Source organism: Protopterus annectens, chromosome 9.part0 (assembly GCF_019279795.1).
Source record: "Protopterus annectens isolate FY-2018-M chromosome 9.part0, PAN1.0, whole genome shotgun sequence".
Classification (NCBI taxonomy): domain Eukaryota; kingdom Metazoa; phylum Chordata; order Ceratodontiformes; family Protopteridae; genus Protopterus; species Protopterus annectens.
Window position 1 is genome coordinate 739,292,803 of NC_056743.1, and position 15,629 is coordinate 739,308,431.

The 15,629-nt window shown below is 38.0% G+C and overlaps 1 protein-coding gene across 1 annotated transcript in view; it reads left to right on the forward strand.

The window, feature by feature from the left end:
- The window catches only part of PPFIA3 (PTPRF interacting protein alpha 3), a 2,479,399-nt gene that overhangs the window by 2,292,929 nt on the left and 170,841 nt on the right, over window positions 1–15,629 (forward strand). The window contains exon 22 of the mRNA XM_044083361.1: window positions 7,424–7,486. Coding sequence (XP_043939296.1) covers window positions 7,424–7,486 — 63 coding nt within the window. The remainder of the gene's footprint in view (window positions 1–7,423; window positions 7,487–15,629) is intronic.

Genomic DNA, 15,629 nt, shown 5'->3' on the forward strand with positions numbered 1-15,629 from the left:
ACTGTATTCAGTACTGCTACACACAGCATGGAAAATCAGTCCCTAATAACATTAGGCCTCATTCCACCAGGGCAACAGCCACTTCAACACCCTTTCTCAGAGGAGTACCTACCAAGGAAATTTTGGAGGCTGCAACTTGGAGTTCAGTGCACACCTTCACCAAGCATTATCACCTGCCTCTTTACTCTAAATCCAGAGCAGGATTTGCCACTGCAGTTCTGCAAGTCCTCATAGCCAATCCTAACTCTTTATAGACCAGCCACCCAACCTTAGCTTTGGGATTCAACCCAAGTGGGATGACTGCAGCAGTGTAACACGATGAACATAGTACAGTTTTGTACCTACCATAAATGTAGATGTTCGAGTGTTCACACTGCTGCAGTCCAGGTTACCCTCCCTCCATCCCCTCTGAACTAGCTGGACTTATCTATACCTTTCTATCCTATACAACCTTTGGGGTGTATTTGCTGGTAACTGAAGGTATTGTTTTAATTTTACATGTTTATTTTTGATTAGCAATATGTATTGCCTACCTACTTGGGAGCACCTGACATCTGGGGCAAGAAAAACTGAAGAAAATGGCGTTGGATGCATCTTACATACCCCTGGCGCACTGACGTCAGAGAAGAAGCGACAGCAACTGACGCCGGACCAAGACTTTGGAACTCTGGCCGACTGCAGGACCGCCTGATGGCAGGATAACCCAAGTGTAATGACTGCAGCAGTGTGAACACTCGAACATCTACATTTATGGTAGGTACAAAACTGTACTTTACCCTCCCACCATCCCCCTTATCTTTTCTGGAACTTATCTGTACTTCTCTATTCTATACAACCTATGTGGTGTATTTGCTTGTAGATGAAGGAAAAATTTACCTTGGTGCATGCATGCTTTATTGACATATTTTTAGCCTACCCTTTTGGGAGCACCTGACATCTGGGGCAAGAAAAACTGAAGAAAATGGCATCGGCTGCATCTTTTATACCCCTGGCGCACTGACGTCAGGGAGGAGGAGACAGCAACCTACGCCGGACCTAGACTTTGGAATTCAGGCCGACTGCGGGTAGCTTGCCAGCAGGATAAACCTATTGTAATGACTGCAACAGTGAATACTCCCGAACATCTACATTTATGGTAAGTACACAACTGTACTTTCTTCCATACCACACTCACCTATGACAAGTTTAGAGTGTCCAGTCTACCTACTGTATGTCTTTGGAAAGTGGGAGAAACAGAAAAAACAGGAGCATGAAGGGGAAACCCACGTGAACACAGGGAGGAAATGCAGACTCCACAGAGAAGGCACCCTCAGCCGTGAATTGAACTGAGGAACCTATTGCTGTGAGGCGACAATGCAATCTGCTGCACCACTGTGCCACCTTTTTGAGGATGTCAACTGATTATCTGGACAAAGATTTCCTAGAACTGCCTGGGTTATTTAATTTGCATTGCATGTAATATGCTGCTCTAATACTTTGTTTTATGCACAACTCTGTACATTAATTGTTTGATTTTTTTTTCATTTACATATCTGAAAATGATCCTTGGAGCAGTTCACATAACTGGCTAACAAACATTAAAGAAACAAAGACAACAATTGTATTTAAGGGGAAGATCAGAACTGGAATTGCATTCTGGCCCTTTCACTTTATTTCAGAAATTCTGTAATCATTTGCAGATTTATAATGTGAGTTTGGTATCCCCAGAAAAAATTATGTATTTATTTATTTGTTTTCACTTTGTTGGTCAGGTTAGTTCCACTAGGCCAGTAGCCTCTTTTTGGGGGAAACCCATAATGGTATTTATACTGATTTGGCCAGAATGCAGAAAACTTCCTGTATACTTTTTGACAAGTGCTACAGGATCTCTTACATCCACCTTAGTTACCACCAACTCAGTCAAATCAGGCCTCTCTCTAACATCTTAGCCAAAGGTTTCTTCAGTTCAGGCACCTTATTGATATCCTGATAGGAGCTGAACTAGGATGGTTTGAGTTTTACAGGCCAGGTTATGATTGTGATATTTCTAAGGTGGACTGTCAATGAACTCTGGCTCTTGTGATATCACCTGCACCTTTAACCCCCTACTTCACCCTACTGTTTGCCTGCTTTGAAAAGATTTGCTCTTAGGAGGAAATTTTTAGTGCAAGAGCAGCTCAAAAAATAAATTTTATAAGTTAAGTAGAGAAGAGACTATTTTATTAAGAGATTTAAGAGCTAACAATACACTCTGTATCATGAAACCAGACAAAGGGGGTGGGCTGATTATAGTTGGTAAGAATGACTATAATGGCCAGATTTGTTCTATATTAAATGATACAGATAAATATGAAATTGTATCAAGAAAAGAGATCATTATAGCCTATAAAAAAGATACAACTTTTTCAAGAGGATTCATTATTGCAAGAAGTTATTAATGAAGATATCTTTAACTTCTTAAGGAATGACCAGCCCTTATTCCCACTATGTTTGGCACCCCAAAAGTCCATAAGAAGTTTTAAAACAGAACTTAGATATCTTATGCAAATGTTCCAACAAAGGGGTTTACCCACAGGCCATCATTTCGGAAACTGAGGAACAAGTGTTAAAAGGATGGGGTACAAAATACTGTCCATTATTAGGTACTTCAGAAGGGCGGTCACGGTGGTACAGCAGTTAGCATTGCTGCCTCACAGCAAGAGGTTCTCAGGTTCGATCCTCGGCTAGAGTGCCTTCTGTGCGGAGTATGCATGTCCTCCCTGTGGTCGCGTGGGTTTCCTCCCACATCCCAAAGACATGCTGTAGGTGGATTGGACACTCTAAATTGGCCCTAGGTGTGAGTGCATGTGTGTGTCTTCTGTGGAAGGTTGGGTGCCGGGCTGGCAACTCGACACTGTAAAACTCCACTGCCGATCATGAGCAGACAGGTGATCTGCTGTGGCAACCCCTAACCGGGAAAAGCCGAAAGAAGAAGAATTAGGTACTTCAGAAAGTACAGTAAATACACGCAAAGTAACACTTACTACCTTTAATAATTCCATAATAGTACATTTTCATGATTTGAACAAGATATTTTGACTAAGTATTGGGTACTTTTCAAATCTTGTCTAAAAATATTTAGGATTGTGGGTGAGAAACCTTATTTTGTTTTAAAACTGGATGTAACCTTACATTTTTATTGGAGCATTCCTTAGTTCTTAATATGAATGTTCCTTACAGGGAGACTACAAAGTGTGGAAGATGCCAACAATGTAAATATATTTTACAAGACAGACAAGTGTTAGTTGATAACCCATTACAAAGTGTTAAGTTATTGACCGGCATTTGTGCAAGTATGGGGTTGGTTTATATAGCATTGTGGAGGGATGTCATTGTTTTTACACTGGCAAAATGGAGAAGAGTCTTTATGAACACATGTATGCTGTTGAAAAGTGCAATTTTAACAATGCCATTTATAAATATACCTTACAATGTCCAGGTTTTTCCAAGTTTGTGTTTTGGATAGTGGATATAGTGAGAAAGGATATTCGAGGAGATTGGTGGGAGAACAGACTAGAGACAAGTGAACTGCATTGGCAGCTCAAGTTGAATGCCATAGTACCACCAGGCTTGAATGAAAGCAACTCCCGTCTTCCTGTTTTAAATGGCTTTACACCTAAGATCCTTTTTTATTCCACCTATTTAATGATTTTATATTGTATTTATTTATTGTATTTTTTACATGTGACTTTCATATAAAACACATTTATTCCTTAGTGGAATCAAACAGATTTAATGTTAAAATGTATGCTTTAGGGAAGTATTTTTGGAAAGTGCTTAATTTGTTTATTGTTTTTAATTAACAGTTAGTATCACATGACTTTGTACTATTTAAACTGAATTGGTAAACTCACATACTGGTTCTGAATAAGTCCTAGAATTGTAGGGATATAAGTGCTTGACCAGATATTCATGTTAATAAACATTTTTATACATTACTCAGCTATTGCTTCATAGTTTTACACCTCAATGTGTGCTATTTTGTGGGTTTTTTTAGTTCTATATGGCTATATAATGAAACATTGTGTTCCCTTTAGTCAAGTTGTAAAACATAACTGAACCATCTAAACAGACAACTGCACTATAAAACAGTGCAAATATTAAAATCTCACCATAAACTATAAAACAATTGTTTTCGAAGGAGGTTTTTGCTCCCCCACCCCAACTTCATGAAAATGTCTGTGCCTCACACCCCAGGTATGTATTAGTACAAAAACTCTCATAAGAGGGACCATAAAAAATTCACCTTTTCCATCAACAAGTTGTGCAGGCTTATGTCTTGCAATTAGCCACATGGCACTAATATTTGATGTAGTGAGATGTTGACAAGATGCTTTAGCCTGCGATGTTTTAAATGTTGACAAGACAGCAGTTAACAAATAGTAGTATTCTTATTGTAAATATTTTTATAGTCCCAGAGATTTAGTCAGGAAGGGAAAGAAACATACCTCTCAACCGTCCAGAATTTTACAGAATGTCTGGATTTTGTCCTTCATATTTTCAGCCTATTCCTCATAGAATTTGTGGGTTTTGGCAAATCTCTGAGGATTGAAGTAACTAAATAATCACAAAAAATTGAGTTTCAGATGTCTTATCCTTCAGAAAATGCATGCTAACACAATCATGTTATTATACCAACTTTCTAAGTTTGTAAGACCAACATTTAAAACCTGTCCTTATTTCTGAGCCTTTTTCCAGATTTCTTGTACTAAGAGGTTGAGAGAGATGGAAAGACGGCAGCATTATAATGGAATGTAGGTCTTACTATGGATTTATGTATAGTAATGGAATCATGATTCCATTATGTGGGCAGGCATTGTTTAGATTGTATTAATTACTTGCATTCTGACCAAAGTACCACTTCAAAATAGGACAACAAATACTAGAGTCTAATTTATTTTTGGAGCGCCAACCATTTGACTCTGAAAGCTATTGTGGAAGGTTGACTGAATGCTGACTTTTATACACAAACTATTCTGCATTTGTGGTCTTGTTTCACCCTTTCCTTCCTTTTATAGTAACAGCGTGGGGTACACCACTGATGATATTTACCATACTTTCTCAAATAGTTTTATCAGTGTTCTCTGGTAAAGCGGCATTTGTACATGCTTAACTGTTTTGTTGTTGTTGTTTTTATTATCACTTATCATAAATTGTGCATAATCTATGTCTGAACATTTGATGTGTGAACTTATTGTAAACTGGACTTAAAATGTATGGAACTTTTCTACCCGGGCCTCCGCTATAAATGGACCTGTGTCCAGTTGGACTATCCCGGTAAACAAATGTAAAATAAAAAAATAAATAAAATTAGTGCTGCCATGCTGTTTAAAACACCCAGCTCTAGTACTGATTTGAAGACTTCCTTAGGTCCACTTAGACAATTTGAACTGTTTGACATTGATCCAGGCCAGATGAGTGAGCTAGTCATAGAAAGCAGATAGGTTCTGGAAATAACATTGCCCTTGTTGACTCAGTATTTGTTTATTATTAATTTCTTCTTTACCAAGTAGGTGGGTAGGTCTGAGAACTATTTTCAGTCACGACCTGGATGCTAAGGCACAAAGTAGCAGTGCTGAAGAAAAAAATCAAGTGTTCTTGATACAGTGTTTTTTTTTTTTTGTTGTTAATAAAGAAACCCACAGTTATTTCTACGCAATTTCAGAAAATGTGTATTAAGCTTAGTGGTCCAGATTTGATTTAGGGTGTCCTTTATGAGCTGAGACTTTCAGTACCTGGGAAATTATATTTGTCTAAGGAATTTTGTCCAACTCCTTGATCTGCCAGTATCTCAGATGTGATCTGTGCCATGGGTGGAGCTTTTCACCTTGGATGAAGATCACCACCTGCATCACATTACTGATGTATGCTAACCCTAAGCTGATACTAATCCTGTCCCTGCCACTAACCTTACACTTTTCCTTTAAGAAACCCTTACCAAAACACTACCACCAGACAAACAGACACACATCACATAGAGTAACACACTTACAACACTAAGTCTGTCTCCTTACCTAGCCTTTACTTTAGCCTAATCTGCAAATGGTCACATAAACGCTCACACCTTATAATGCTGACACATTTTGTATATCCAAACATTTTGGCATTAAACTCCCAAACCCACACTTACCTTACCCATATGTAATTGATCTTCCTTATTCTGGTAACTGAAACATTCAGCAATATGAACCTCAGTGTAGTTTTCATGCCTCTCATTTTGTTGATGAAATGCAGATTCAACAAAGTGAATGACATCAATATAGAGAGATTAATATATAGACTTGTGTGTGAGTGTTTGAGAGAGTGTATATGAGTGAGTGATGGTCTGGTATGTAATAAGTGAAGTATCATTACTCTAGGTTTATGGAATGATTTTTGGGATGAGTGGCAAAGCCACAAGTCTTATACCAATGTCCCTAACCGTGTAGCACAAGATTTAAGTTATTAAAGAAACCAGACTGCTTGCATAGTCCATTTATCCATTTTCGTTTTTTTTCTTGAGGGTTGAATTCTTGTCTCTTTGTGATTTCAGTGAACTGTGGTAGTTGTGTGAGTTGATGGTTGAACAGGACATTGCGTACTTTTCATATATTTTAATGATTTGTCCTTTTATTGTGCTGAAATGAACATCTTGTTTGGCAGCAGTTTAAATAAAAGGAATGATGTGCTTGAGCCCACCACTCACCATACCCTTTGATGTAGCTTGATACAAGCATTTAACATCGCTGTGACACATTCAATCAGACCACATTTATAATCCTTGGAATGCTTGCCCATCTAAGACAGGCCTCGTAATGTGATTTACTGACAACTGACTTGTAGAATACAAAACATTTCAAGTTTCAAGATGAATTTCTTGGCTTTCATGTTTCAAACACCATCCTCTCTTGTTCATTGCTGTACGACAGATGGAAATGCTCTTCCTGGATCAGGCAGTGTATGCATTATGCAGATGAGTCAAGTCTTATAATATGCATTGCATACTGAGAGAAACAGCAGTATCTAGCCGGGAAAAGTCTGTATTTTTAAAACTGAGAAAATTTAGTGTTCACTCACAAATATGGTGAGTGGGATAAATCAAGTTAAGAGGTGAAACGTTACTGTAGAAAGATTCCTGACATTGAATTGCTTTGATGCATTGATTTGAGCAACACGGGATCAGGAAAAATTATATCCTCTTGGCTTTTGTTTTGGAATATATCATTGATTTTTATGGGGGGGGTTCAAAGATCCAAACAACAATTTTCCATTTTTCCTGTTTTGCTAATTTATGTTAAGTTTCATTCTGTAGTTGAAATGTAATTTAATGTCTTTTTTTTTTTTATTCCAAATCACCTTCTGTGATGATCTGCCTATTTAACTATACAATGATGGACCTGGTGATGATCCTGTATCATACGAGCAGTCTACTGGCAATGTGTGGATGACGCACGAGGAGATGGAGTCCCTCACTGTCACAACAAAACCAGTAAGTCTGTCAACATTTTATTGCAGATTGTCTAATTAAAATGAAAAACCTTTTCTGATTCAAGAATACTTGCTGCTCTTACAAGTTTTGAAAGTGCACTTTAGCACAAATCTGCACAAACACAGTAGTTGCATGTCAGCATTGCAGTGTCTTACTCAGCTGTTCTTCCGCTTGTAGTTTGCTGATTTTTATTACTTTAATTTGTAATGTTAATATCTTTGATCCCAAACTCTAGTAACCAAGGTGCGTTCCATTCCTCCTGAACTGACCACATCCTGCAGCCCTGCATATATTGTACGCTTTCTAGTTTACGTATAGTTAGAAATTCATAGAGGCAGGCAAAATAGGTTAAACAGAGAAGTCCACAGACCAGTATTTGATACTTTGTGCAAGTATATAATATGGACAGGCAGATCAGAATTGATAGAACTGATATGAGTGCAGGATTGGTATCTCTGCACTTTAAACAGTGTGTTGGATAGAGGCAAAGCTTGGTACATAGAAGAACAGTGCACATAAGATTATAGACTGAGAGAAAGATTCACACTCCACAAGGTAATGTAGACTGAGAGATAATTTTTTAGATACGTGTATGCATGCATGTACATGTGAAACAATTTAAAGATGAAGAAAGAGGCATCGAGCAGTAAAGCACCATCTGAAAGGGACATACTTTCATAGGAATGAGTTTGCAAGCTTTCAGGCCCTATGAGACCACTACAGTTGTACTTGTCATTATATTTTCTCTTGTGTTTGCAAAGCATATTTGCAGACCTGAAGCTGTAGCTCATTTTCAGCAGACTCCAGCTGTCTGCCAAAGAAAACTGAGGATGTTGAAGAAATGGCTATATAAGGCTATTTTTCTCAACTTTTCCTCATTCAGAGGTAAGGAGTGTTAGTCACCTTAAAGTAAACTGAATAGACTTCTACGTTTTGAAAACTGCAGGCCAGCTGGCTATTTACTCACCAACGCCTGTTGTCATTTTACTAGCACCTAATATGTGCACTTTCTTTGCAATCGTGGACTGCTCTTCATTTAGTGCCTCATAGTCTATTGTAAATATACATATGCATTCAGTTTGACGTGTTGACCTCTATTAAATTGCCTGTTCATGTTTCACATTTGGTTATCACCAGTGAACTCTCATATGTGGTCTTCTTCATATTACAATTGAATGATTAAAAATATTTTATTTCATCACTGACTTCAAAACTTAAGTGTCATTATAGAAACATTAGTGCTGCTGTGCCCATTAATCAGAATATTTCTATGTCCTCACTGCTTGTTTTCCCTGCAAGGAACATTCATAGAAATGGTTTAATACTGGAGATTTTGTAGAATTAGTTCATTCTCCACATTATTACAAAAGTTAATTCTGATGGTAAAAATTTCACTCCGATCCCCACAGGGCAGACATCAATTAAAACTCTCTTCTGTTATTTTTTTTCTGTGTGTATAATGTTGGAATTTTACCAAGATAGCGGCAACTTTCAGTTGGTTGTGTTATCCCATATTATGATGCTGTACAGCTTGCCCCTTTTCCTCCATTCTTTCCCCTGTTAACTGCATGTGCTATGTAGCTTTATTAGATGGGAAACAAACATGTCAATTTATGTCTCTCACAGTTCAGTGATTACATAATGAATGATCGTGCTAAGTGGCTTTAATCTGACATTATTTCCTTTGTCTGTTAGGCTCTTTTATTTCTGTTCTAGAGAAGTAGCATTGTTTATTAAAAACATATACCCGTTATCAGCTAATTAAGGAACTATGGATGTAAGAGAAAATGGATCAATACTCAGGCCTTTTCCCTCAACTTATCACTATTCAAACCATGTAGTACCTCCTGTGTATGCCAGCCTTTTACAACTAGCTTCTAGCTAACTAAGCTTGTGGCTTTGTTTTGCACTTCCTCAAAACTGGAAAACATCAGTAATTGTTTAAAATGTTAATGTACATGAAGAAAAAAAATGCATCCTATCTGCCTTCTTGCCATCAAATTTCCACCATTGTATCCGGAGCGCATTCATTTACTACTGTGGAGGTAGCTTGTGCCCTTGCTGGTATTCTAGCAGCACGGGTACCCTTGTAACGGCCCTAACTTTACCAGTGATGGCCAACAGGTGCACCCTTATCACTGCAGGGCATACTCTGTCCTCTCCTTGCTTATGGATGCTTCCACTCACAAGATACAAGGGGTAGTGTCACTGACTTGGGATTACCAAGTCCAAGTACATGATCCTAGCTATATAGGGACCATGCACTCTGCTTGCATAGTGGCGATTGGCCAGCTGGAACCAACTGTTTTTCTCCCTCAGGATGGCACACCACTGCCAGTAACTCACTCCCATTCCCTCCTGCCAAGCTGTTCTAGTCATCTGAGTTATAGTGAGGGTTTTATCCCTGTGTGCCATAGAGCTAAGTAAACAAAGAAGTCTGTATGTGTTTTGTGTATGCACATACCCTTTGTTGAAGTGTGACATATTGCAAGATGCTTTTGTATAGCAATCTCATAACTGACTGTATTGTAAGATCATTGTCCATGTTTTGTATTAGTGGGATAGCATGTAACAAAAATGTCTTTGAGACATTATAAAAGATGTGGCGATTTTTACAGTATGGCTGTTACAGTATCAGTTTCAAGGTTTCACCATAATTGATTTTCATACATATACTAATGGCTATATTGTTGGGGAACCCGTAAATGCCCATAATGTGTTTTACTTGGAGATAACTGGAGAAAGAGACACTAGTGAGCATCAAATCCTAATAGCAGAAGCTGTGGCTGGAGCTACCTTTAATAGTCATAGGACATTGAGAGAGCTTTGGAGAATCAACAGCAGCATTTTCTGGGAAGAGGTTAGATTTGGCCTTTCCCAGCATGACCATTAGGTTTATTCATCACTTAAGTAACTAATTTGTTCCCTCACTGGTTGACCTTATCTATAATATTTGCTGAGGTAGAACTGAGTAGAGGCAAGACATCTTCCCTGGGTAGTAGTTTGTATCTTCTTTTTATCTGTTATATCTCATTTACACACCCCCCCCCCCACCCACACACACACACACACACATCTTCATGAAATAGCATCAATGCGGATCCTTGTCTTCGGATTATTTGGTGATGCATTCTCATAGCTGTGGCTATGCTGGAGCTCTTGATCTCCACTGTGCACTGTAACATAGCCAGTAATCCCCTATCCAGACCCTAAGAGAAGTGAACCACCTTCTCACCACCACAGCTGACTTGTCAAGGATGAAAACCAGCTTTCCTAGATCAACCATGTATGTCACAAACCCAGATGCATTAAAGTTTCTTCAGTTCCTGCAGTGTCACCTGCTTTTTTGTTCTTTTGCTCACATCTTGTATTCTGTGTTAGTGGGTTTATTTATCTATTTATTTTGCTGAAGACCCATTTAATAAATGCATATACATATTTTTCCATGGTTTGTTCCAATAAGATCACATCCATTTCAAAGTACAAGTCATATCTTGGAATACACCTAGGTTCACTTTCATCAGAACATAATGCAAGCCTGTTAGTGTTTGCTTAGTTCATCATAATCTTCTTGTATATTACCCATGGCAGCATGAACTTTTAAATAACTAATTTCAAGATGCCCTTGGCTGAGTGTTGTACACTTTTTCATTCATTCCTGCTCCGTTGTCATCTAGTATGGGCTCTTGAAAAAGCTTGGAGTTCCTTCCTTCTTGGCCACTTTCAGCAGATGTTGTTCTCTATACTCAGGAGTATGAACATGCACACTGGTTGGCAGAAAAGATCTCCGCAAAGAGTAACTGTTGAGCACTTACAGTGGTCCTGGTTGGGAGGAAATTAAGAGAGAAATACGTGTTAAGTAACTACAGTGACGTTTCTTGAACTATTTTAAGTGTACAGGAGTTATTTAGCACCTCCAGTAACCCCTACTAAGAGGGTACAGAAAAGAAATAACCCCAAGAGTCACTGTAACTGCAGGAACATTTTCAGTCACTTCCCAGGACATTTGCTAAAGACTTTGCAACAGCATAAGATAGCATAATCACAAACGTACATTATAATAGTATTGGTAATATGCAAACTTTCATCACTACAAAAACATATAAAGTAATAACTGTGTTGTAAATTACAGATAGAGATGGGATCAGCAACTGAAAATATTTGCATCAGTACATATAAGTAAACAATGACTTAGTAAAGCAAAAAGCAACAATAACGTAAAGCATAAACGTAATGAAAATGAGTTAGGTGTCTAGAGAGAGAACGAATCATTGATTTACACATTGAAAATGTGAAAGAAGTATTGTTTTAGAGATAGTTGTTATAGAGGGAAGAAAAGAGACAAGTAATTATATTTACACAATGTGCTTTTAGATAGATTAGCTAGATTAGTACTAAGCTAACTGCCCTTGTGAGCCATTTTAAGCCTAGCCGATTATCCCTTGTGAGACTCAAACACTGCACTTTGTGTTTGTAAGGCAAACACCTTAACCATTAGGCCACCCTCCTATGCAATGCATTTGTCTGCTGTTTAGAATTTACTATGGCACCAAGAAAATAATGTATATTTACTCTTCTGTAAGATGGATCGGCTGCAGTTATTGCTAAATGTAGTAAACTGTGGCAGAAAGATCAGATGTGCTTGAAAATATGCAAAACGTAATAAGTAATACATTGGAAGAAAATAAGTTAAGCAAGCAGTATTACACAGTGAAGTATGGATTATGTCTTGTTTTAAAATAGGCAAGGAAAACTGACCTGTCATTTGCTAGTTACTTGTACAACAGATGGGTCTGTGGAGTCCACCTAGACCTTACATTCAGTCACACATCCCTTGTTCACAGTCTTCAAAATCTCACTGGCAGACATTATTTCTCACACCACTAACTGACCTGCAATTAAACATTAGTCTGCTGTCAACTTTCATATAATTAACAAAAAAGCAGAAAGTAGCTTCAAAAAATAGGAAGAAAGAGGAGAGTCTAGAAGTAAAAGCATTTACCTTAGAAGCTTTAGGCATGACAGCTCTATTAGAAAGCTGATACAGCATGAGAAAGGTGTGTGTTCCAACACCAGTCTCATAAATGCCCATAACTTTACAAAAGATTGACATTTTGAGCTTAGGTTGTAATATAGAATCTATATACCAGCACCGTTTTCTGATTATGCGATTGAATCTGGGCAACTCAGATCCAAAAAAAGTGATTCATGACGATGGATGAGAAATTGTATTTACAAATAGAGTTGAGCAACAGCACACAGCAATTTGACAGAAGATTGCCTAAAATGACTACCCTGAAAAACTTCATACTGAAATTCCTCATAATTAAAAAGGTGTAACCCCACACAGTCAATTAGTTAATGTGGGTGGGGGAGTTGTTTTATACTTAAATCCATTACACAGCATGTCATTGTCATACATAAACTACTCAACATAAAATTTATCCTGCAGTAAAAATACATGTGTCCATTTTATTAGTGCAATAAAGCATGATGGACTGTGCATAATACAGATATTACTGCATACCCGGAGTTTGTAAGGCACTTACTAATATTACACGTACCATACAAACTCTCTTCTGCCTCATTGTCTACATAAGAGCACAGCCAGATTTTGTTCTAAGCACTTAATGGATTTTCGTATTGTATTTGCTCTTACCTGGATGCCTTCTTCTGTGCATTAATTTTTTTAAATTAGTCCTTCTTTAAAAAATATTTAAATAAATAGAAGGTGTAATAAATGTAAGTAACATACCAGAAATATTTTTGCCACCCCCACCTCCCCAGACCTCACCTGATCACTTCTGTACTCACCCTATTGCCACATTGCTTCTGGTGAGATGATAAGGGCATTTCTGGGTAATGCAAGAGTGCTACTACCTATTCCTTCCTGCCAGATGCCAGATAGTAGAAAGTGGACCATCTTGCTGGTGCCTGTAACAGCCTACCCTCTTCCCATGGAAGCACGCCCCCTCCCCTGTTGGCAGCTCCTCACAGCTTGCGGTCTCTGTTTCATAAGAGGAGGAGTACTTATGCATGCCATACACCCCTCAGCTTTATAGTACTTAATGCAGTATGACAGCACATGCTCAACCAACTCAGACTCCTAGGTAACACCTTGTGCTCCCACTTGGTGTCACCCTTGTAATGAATGCTGCCTCTTTCACTCCAGAATGGGTCAACTGACAATGGCTTCTCTCAGAAGTGTAAATAGGGCGGGGCAAAGGAGGAAACTGTCCTGGGTGCAAAGTGTTAGATGGTCGGCTGATCCTGCTTTCTCTTTAATGCATACCAGTCGGTATTGCATTTACAGGTAAACTTGACTACTACAAATTTTATGAGGAACAGACCAAAAATTTGAGGCAAAAATCTGGACAGTTGAGAGGTATGCCCACCACCACATACAGGCTTCTTCATTTAAAAGTTAGAGAGGGATATAACATTTTTACTGGGAAACTGTATAAAACATCACATATTGCTCCCAAGGTATAGTTTAGTTTGATGTACCAGATGTTTTACCAAACAAATTATGCAGAAAGTATATCGCTTGCATTTTGGTCTGGATTTTATGCAGTTACAATTTATTTTAATGCCTCCTTGCAGCACATTTGGTTATGATAGGGGATTATCAGGCAGTCATTACTTAGCCTATATTTGGTAGCGTTTAATACAGGAGATTTACTGGACTTGAATTTTAATGTTGTTTTGCCATTTGAGGATATAAGTGCATCACCGCTGCAGTGTCCATTCTATCATAAATCAAAAGCTATCTAAATGCAGCAGTTGATAACAGTGCATTAGTATGATTGTCCATTGTCTTGTATGTCTAAAAGCATGCTGATTGCAATAGCATGCATGTAGAAAACACACAATGATTCCTTTTTGGGAGGCTATGCCAATGGTACTCTCAGTCTTTTTGAAAATGTATTTATATCTACGGCAGTGAAAAAATGCAAGTCAATGGGTTGCTTTCCTGTAGTTCTGTACCTAAATGCCTTATAACATACATCCATTAATTTGTGAAAGTGGCCTGTCTGTTTTTCTGCATTCCACTGATTTAATGCATCATTATCCTAGACAACTTTCTTCTAGTGGAGCTTTTGAAACTGGGAGCATTTCAGCACATATTTTTATTTGAGTGAAAAAGAAATGGCATTATTTAAACCAGATTAACAAATATATGACTGTAGTGTATATTGTTATGTTCAATTTTCTCTTGACTTATTAAAAATGATTCCTTAGTTTTTTCATTGGTTTTTTTTTTTTTTTATTTATGCTTTCCCCAAATTGAAGGTATAGTATTTTAAATGTAGATTTTTATCAATTCAACTTTTAATTTAGAATGCTGCAGTCCCAACATTCTCCAAATATAAAGTAAAAGAAGCCTTTATCATGGCCTAGAACTATAATCAGAATTATGAACACTGCCTGTTTTCTGATTTGTTTATATGTGTGAAGATGGTCTTATAGTCATAAAAATAACTTTTTTTTGTTTTTATTTATTGATTGATTGAGTCCATTCTCTCCAGTTTTTGCCGCCAAATTCAAGGCCTTTTTATCTGCTCATCAGATATTCTTTGGATCCCATGTTTCAGATGAGAAAGCGTCCTTACCTTATGGGGTCTATATTACATTGTCGAAAGGCGTTTTCATTGAATGCCTTTTCATTGACACGTAAACATCGAACTACCAAAACTTCGAACAGCCACTTCAGTAAATTTTTTCCCAGGGGAAAAATTGCTTGGCCAACCAACAAAACAAACTGTCAGACCCTACAAAATGGAAGGCTGTGCCACCTCTACCCCCCTAACTAAATATACCAACTCTGAGATCACTACAGTGGAGGAAAGGGCAAATTGCTGACAATGGCCAAAAGATTTTTCTCCTGGGAAAAATGCACTGAAGTGGCCATTCAGAGTTTTGGTATTTTTATGTTTACTTGTCGAAGAAAATGCGTTTGATGAAAACGCTTTTTGATAACATAATATAGACCCACCTTATGCAGCCCATTGCCATTTTGGTCTTTCATCTTCAGGGGGCAAAAGCATGGTGGCTGTCTAGGTAGCACTGCACCCACAATTTGAAGGTAGAGTGAGTCCTCACACTGTGGCTTTCTTTTGACTCTCTGGGATGTATACATGCT